This window comes from Crinia signifera, chromosome 4 (assembly GCF_055691185.1).
Source record: "Crinia signifera chromosome 4, ASM5569118v1, whole genome shotgun sequence".
NCBI classification, from domain to species: Eukaryota; Metazoa; Chordata; class Amphibia; order Anura; family Myobatrachidae; genus Crinia; species Crinia signifera.
The window spans coordinates 286939518-286947014 of NC_139220.1; the positions used below are offsets into that span (position 1 = coordinate 286939518).

The 7497-nt window shown below is 37.9% G+C and overlaps 1 protein-coding gene across 1 annotated transcript; it reads left to right on the forward strand.

Moving 5' to 3' along the window:
• Positions 1-402: 402 nt before the first annotated feature.
• Positions 403-6198, forward strand: LOC146075557 (nodal homolog 2-A-like). The gene is made up of 3 exons (XM_083184902.1): positions 403-715; positions 1688-2418; positions 5093-6198. Exons 1-3 carry the CDS (start codon positions 457-459, stop codon positions 5243-5245), a joined length of 1143 nt encoding a protein of 380 aa, XP_083041028.1. The 5' UTR covers positions 403-456; the 3' UTR covers positions 5246-6198.
• The last annotated feature ends 1299 nt before the right edge of the window (positions 6199-7497 follow it).

Sequence of the window (7497 nt, forward strand, 5' to 3'; positions counted from 1 at the left end):
AAAGTGACATTAGTTACTTTTGTCTCTCTATGAGGGGGGTGTATAGAGCACTGGAGAGAGATAAAGGGTGAAATTTAATAGGATGAGAGATTCAGAAAGTGAGAGATTTGGTAAGAAATCTCCAGGTTTTTTAAAGCGGCAATCATTTACACTTTAAAATCAAACTGATTCTGCGGTGTAAATGATTGCCGCTTTAAAAACAACTGGAGATTTCTTACCAAATCTCTCACTTTCTGAATCTCTCATCCTATTCAATTTTTCTCAAAGTGTCAATCAATCAGCTTCTGTTTACTTTCCCACATCAAAGGTCAATGAGTGCTAGGTGTAAAGATCAAGGGTAGCTCAGTCCTCACCATTATATAAAGCCTGGGATTGCATAAAGCTTCACTAAATCCAGAGAGCATCTGAGCAGCCAGCATCTCCAGAGCTATAGCTGGTCAGGACATAATATAGAACATGTCTTTACAGATGACCATGAAGATCATCTTATATTTTACATCCATCTGTGTTATACTTGGAAGGCCACCCATTCTTTTAGACAAAAAGGCCTCCATATTTCCTCATCCAAGAGCTAACAGCCATCCACATGCATTGAAGATCCCTCCGTACATGGTGCATCTTTATCAAACTCTCTTGGGGAATAAAAACAATCTTCAGAAACCAGAAGATCAAATACTGAAAGAATCAGACACTGTCCAGAGCTTTTCTGCAAAAGGTGAGTAAAGTACTTTTTTATAGTCTTATATATGGTATTTTATTCATTTTTATAATTGTATTAATGTACTGTTTGTTGTGTGTAGCTCTGCTCTACAAATAATAGTTTTTGCCAAAATGTTTTTTTATTTGCGCAATACAGACGGTGTAACAGTGTATGGCACTGAGGTCATGGGTTCAATTCCAATGGCCCTAACTGTGTATATGTATATTCTATCTATGCTTGTGTGGGTTTCCTCAGAGTACTCCTTTCCTCCCACAATCCAAAATATACTGATAGTTTAATTGGCTTGCAACAAAAATGAACCCTAGCGCGTACATGTGTAGTGATTGCAAGCTCCACTGGAGCAGAGACTGATGGATGGATGGGTGAATGGGCAAATATTATCTGTAAAGCACTGCAGAATATAGCCCCTTTCACATTGCAGTTTTAACACGGCATATTGCCGATTTTTAACTGATTTAAAACGGTACCAGCTGCAATATGAAAGCTCCACAATTAATTCACCGGTTACAAAATACCGGTATTTTGAAACGTGTTAAAAGCAGGATCCTACACGTTTCTGAGCCGTTTTTCCTGCAGTCTGAACAGCTCAGAAACGGTATTTGCTACAAATGATAACCACACATTATCCCCGCCCACAAGCAGGAAAAAAACTTTTAAAATGACATTGTATGGCTTTCTATGGGTGAAATGGGTTGAATCTGAAGGTACAAAAATGGTATTGAAACTGCAATATACCAGTTACAACATGCAATGTGAAAGGGGTTTAACTGGGTTTTGACCCATTTAAAAAAAGTTTACAAAAACGAGTTGAAAGCAGGTTTTTGCAATGTGAAACCAGCTTATCTGTGTGCATTTTTGTAACTTTTCATGAAATCACATCAATTATATCAGTTGAAATAACAATGTTGTTTATGTTTAGTATCTATCTATATTTCCAGAAGCTAAAATCCTATTTTTCATTTCCAGATTGTACTGTAAAGGATAATCGTTGGTCACTGACTTTTGACCTGTCTCCACTTTTGAGGAAAGAGGAACTACGTCTGGTTGAACTCAGAATTCATCTCCCAACATTTGTGAAATCGAGCAATGTCACATTGGAGGTCTACCACACCACAAAGGGTCAGGGTAAACTTTTCTTGGGGTCAGTTATGGCAAATATACCTGCTAAACAGTATTCTTCTTGGAAATCCTTCAATGTCACCAGGATGATGGAACAATATCTTAAATGGGGAAATACACTGACCATCCATGAAGATGGCGCTACACAATCAAAAGAGAGGGCTAAAAGAGACAATACAGAATCTCAATCAGAATATACCACAGCTCATGTCTCGCTACATAAGACAAGAACAGATCAAGCCATTATTGTGTTTTTTACTAAGGATACACCATTTTCAAAAAATGGGTCTTCCTGCCTCATCAAAAAATTGGCAGAAAACCCTAAATATATGGCTAGATTACGTAGACACAAAAAGATTAGAAATGATAAACAGCAGAGTGATCCACACGTCACTAATACAACAAAGAAAGAACAGAAACCTTTGTGTAAAAAAGTGGACATGTTGGTAGACTTCAGTGAAATTGGCTGGGACAACTGGGTTGTATACCCCAAAAAGTACAATGCTTACCAATGTGTGGGTGCCTGCCATACTCCACTGAAAGAGACATCAAAGACAACAAACTATGACTACATAAAGGTAAGAGTAATCTTATATACTGTACATATAGCAGTCATTAGCAACCCATCCCCCATTAAATATGGGGTTGGGATCATTTGGTCTACAGCATGATGGTCGACAGTGGGAAAAGGCAGACACTGACCTAGGTCGAAAGGTCATTAATTTGACAGGTCAATAGTCCGACAGTGTCTAGGTCGACAGTCAAAAGGTCGACATGAGGTTTTTCACTTTTTTTACCCGAATGTCAACACAGTCGACATGGACACAGTTTAAAGTGCACTGCATCCCCTCACATCGCTCGCTGCGCTTGCCATGCTTCAGGCACGGTGCCTCGCTACACTCGGCACACTATTTTATTCTCCCGCCACACCCTAGTGGATGGTAGGGCATGAAATACCACCTATCGGCACATGCCGGCTCAAAAACAGTGAAAAACCCCCATGTCAACCTTCTGTCGACCTAGACACTGTCGAACTAATGACCTGTCGGACTAGTGACCTGTCGAACCTTTTCCCATGTCGACTTAGACCCATGTCGACGTAATGGCTGTTGACCATCTTGCTGTAGACCAAATGACCGCATCCCGCATTATGTTGGTGCATTGTATAAGGGAGATTCTGCATTATATTCTCGTCCCTTGAATGTAAGAAAACTACTAGAGCTTTGCTCAGAGCATTCTGCCATATTGCAGTAAATTTATTTTTATTTTGGGCCAGATATATCAAGCTGCAAAAAGTTATAAAGTGGAGAGTGAAAAAAAGCAACCAGCCAATCAGCTCCTACCTGTCATTTTTCAAACCCAGCCTGGAACTGTTAGTTAGGAGCTGATTGGTTGGCTGCTTGGCACTCTCCACTTTATCATTTTTTGAAGCTTGATACATCTGGCCCTCAATCTATTAAATTTTATATATATATATATATATATATATATATATATAAACTTAAATTGGATGGGTGTAGTGTTACCTAGAATATAAATTTAGTGTTACCTAGAATGTAGGTGGCGTTAGCTAGAATATAGGTGTAGTGTTAGCTAGAATATAGGTGTAGTGTTACCTAGAATATAGGTGTAGTGTTACCTCGAATATAGGTGTAGTGTTACCTAGATTATAGGTGTAGTGTTACCTAGATTATAGGTGTAGTGTTACCTGGAATATAGGTATAGTGTTACCTAGAATATAGGTGTAGTGTTACCTAGATTATAGGTGTAGTGTTACCTAGATTATAGGTGTAGTGTTACCTAGATTATAGGTATAGTGTTACCTAGAATATAGGTGTAGGGTTACCTAAAATATAGATGTAGTGTTATCTAGATTATAGGTGTAGCATTACCTAGAATATAGGTGTAGCATTACCTAGAATATAGTTGTGTGGTTTTACCTAGACTATAGGTGAAGTATTTCCTAGAATGCAGGTGTAGTGTTACCTAGAATATAGGTGTAGTTCCCTAGAATATATGTATAGTGTTACCTAGAACATAGGTGTAGTGTTACCTAGAACATAGGTGTAGTGTTACCTAGAATATAAATGTAGTGTTACCTAGATTATAGGTGTAGTGTTACCTAGAATATAAATGTAGTGTTACCTAGATTATAGGTGTAGTGTTACCTAGATTATAGGTGTAGTGTTACCTAGAATATATCTGCAGTGTTACCTAGAATATAGGTGTAGTGTTACCTAGAAAATAGGTATAGTGTTACCTAGAATATAGGTGTAGTGTTTCCTAAAATGTAGGTGTAGTGTTAACTAGAATATAGATGTAGTGTTAACTAGAATATGGGTGTAGTGTTACTTAGATTATAGGTGTAGTGTTCCCTAGAATATAGGTGTAGTGTTATTTAGAATGTAGGTGTAATGTTACTTAGATTATAGGTGTAGTGTTCCCTAGAATATAGGTGTAGTGTTATTTAGAATGTAGGTGTAATGTTACCTAGAATATAGGTGTAGTGTGTTCTACTTGTTTTGTAATGCTTTTGTAATTATTGTGTAAACAACAAATATACATTATTCTTTATTTACCTAGATGATTAAAATATACATTGAATATTATAGCATCACAAATTGGGTAGTAGATAATTAGTTGATAAAAAAAGAGAGAAAATAAATATGCCAATACTTAGTTTTACCTTTATAAACACATGGTACCAGCTATATTAATGTCATATTTGAATTTAACAACAGAGTATGTACAATTGCCTGTATGCTTGTCACCACCCCTGCAATTGTGTGTGTACCTACCATGTAAAAGCATATTTTGCTCCTTAAGGTGTGTACACACTTGTACAATTTAGACTATGTATACAATTTAGACTATCTGCATACACTTTAGACTATATAGTGCAGATCTGCCCTATATAGTCTATGCAGCCAAGACTTTCTGCATGAGATCCAGATGAGACTTTGACTATATAGTCAAAATCTCATCTGGATCTCATGCAGATTGTACAAGTGTGTACACTACACACCATTACATTTAAGCTTGTAGCCCAGCTTTAAGGAACCCCAATCTCAGCATTTCTTTAATCTAGCAAATGTGACTCACACTCCATAAAAGTACACCCTAAGTACAGAGGGGAACATTCAGATTGGACTGGCTTGTGAGAAACACCCAAAAAGGTCCTCATAGAGCCTTAACTGAGAGCAGCAGCAAATTGTCATGTATTTCATTTTTGTGTGTGTCTTGTTTCTATAGAGCCTTGTGAAGTTCCAGGATTCGGGGAGTGTGGACTGTTCACCTTGTGTCCCCATGAAGATGCGCCCATTGTCTATCCTCTTTTATGAAGATAGTAATCTAGTTCTGAGACACCATGACGACATGATAATTGAAGACTGTGCTTCTAGCTGATAAAAGGGCACTGAATGGAAACCACCGATTATATTCTGCCTTTCCTATTTCATTTAGAACTAGCTGTTACCCACAATAATGAAATTGCTTCTGCCAACATTTTTTATTTGAGGTGTTATTGTTGTATTACATGAGGCACGTCAAGGAAGTGGCTCATGTGACCAGCAGCGCTATACTGACTGGTAGCAGCAGCGCCTTCACCCACCACTTAAACTGATGTTACTGTGTGCCCTGTGCACAGACTGCTATGTAGCCTGTTTGATACAAGTAGTAGTTCCCACCTATCCAACTGACCACAGGAGCCGCAGTCTGTGGCACATGTACATCGATACATATTTATTGGTACCACAAAGACTGTGTTAGTCTACGTTAGTCTATGTGTGTCACCCCTACCCCCCACCTTCCCCATTGTGGTATGTGTACCGGTACTAGGACAAACTAACTAACAGCCACACTCTAACAGAATCCACAGGTACTTGGTCCAATCTATATGTATATATATATATATATATATTTTGAGCACAAAGGTATAGGTAAACCTGCGCTAGTGTATAGCCAACCACCAGCTGTAACCAATCAGACAGTCCACTGATTGTAGAAAACACTTAGTCTGTGGTGAGACTGCAGCAACCTCCAAGAAGCACTCCGGACTCCGGGAGTGAAAGGGGTAATCTGTTCAAAAACAAGAAGAGGTGCGCCTCATAGTGTAAAACCGTATTTATTTTAAAACACAGACAAGTGCAGGTACACAGATCAATAAAGACTCGTACCAGGCGGATAACCGCTGTGGGCTGGTTACCACAAGGTTTGACATAAAACTCCCAGGCAATAACTCCTACCACCTTCCAAGGCGCCGCTGGATCTCGAACAGACTGCCGGCTAGCCACCAAGACAAGCAGCGTATCAGCGTGTAGGCGAACGTGGATGGAGCAGGAGAAGCCGGGTGCAAGGAAAGCTGTCGTCACTAGCCCTGCCCTAATGCATTTCGTATCCAAACTTCATCAGATGAAGTTTGGATACGAAAGGGCTTGTTTTTGAACATATATATATATATATATATATATATATATTTATATATTTTTTTTTTTTTTTACATTGTTGATCAAATAACTTTTTTTCCACAGCTCACCCTTTATTGGTATATATTTTTATTGATATTTGTATTTTTTATTTTATTATTTTTTATTGCGTATACATTGTTCAATTATGTCATGTATCTACATGCATTGATTAATGTCACATATTATGTTTTAAATCTTTGAGGATTTCAAGAAACTCACTATTTATTTATTAAACAACGGTGTGCATGATATATACAGTATTGCTAGAAAAAAAAATTCAGCAGACTTCATTAAGTTTAGGTGAAACTGAGCGCAGGGTGGCACCCAAGGGTGCACTATCCATACCTGTTTGACACAAGTGACTGTGGGCCCAAAGCACCTCTCCCCCAAACCCTTAGAGGCCACACACATGATTCTACACCAATCTCTTGCATTGATGATGACAATACATTTTGGCTTTGTTATTGCCCAGTTTTAACTCTATGGATTAATATGAAACAAATCTCGGGTTACTTTTAGGAGTCTCCACTACAAAATGATGCATAGAAATTGGTTCAGTTATTTTTGTGCCAACAAACAGGCAGCACAATGTCCTTATAATGTTAGAATATATAATACTGTTGAATAGAATAGTAGACTTTTATGATAATTGTATAATACTGAAAAGTTAATAAGTTACTCATGTTGAGCTATGGTTGTTAGGATTTTTATTTTGTATGTAATTTGAGGGATAAATCCACATGTCCTTCTACATAATAAACAAGGTAGAAATAAGACTGTATGGGGAAGTTGTAACAGGGTACGAGAAGCTAGAGGTCCAGGACTTTATCCGAGAATGGTCATATTTTTAAAGCGCCAATCATTTACAAGGCACAACTAAACTGATTTTGCCTTGTGACTGTCTTGATGAAATCTTGGACCTCTGGCTTCTTGCACCCTACCCCTCTGACTTTGATGTTATGTATAATGTTATTGGGCATACTTTGACTATCTTTTAACTATTTTATATTCTCACACATAAAATATTAAAATATAATAACCCTAATAACCTTGTGCTTCTATTTTTTGCCTTAATAAAGAAAAACATTAGACTGCGGGTGTGAGGTTTAGTGGGTGGGGTGGGAAGGTTTAGCATACTATTTATTTATTTACACTTTCTTATATAGCGCAGCAGATTCCGTTGCGCTTTAC

Coding starts and splice junctions, on each gene's coding strand:
- LOC146075557 (XM_083184902.1), top strand. CDS start 457: ATGTCTTTACAGATGACCATGAAGATCATCTTATATTTTACATCCATC. Junction 716..1,687: donor CCAGAGCTTTTCTGCAAAAG/GTGAGTAAAGTA, acceptor TTTCATTTCCAG/ATTGTACTGTAAAGGATAAT. Junction 2,419..5,092: donor CAAACTATGACTACATAAAG/GTAAGAGTAATC, acceptor TTGTTTCTATAG/AGCCTTGTGAAGTTCCAGGA.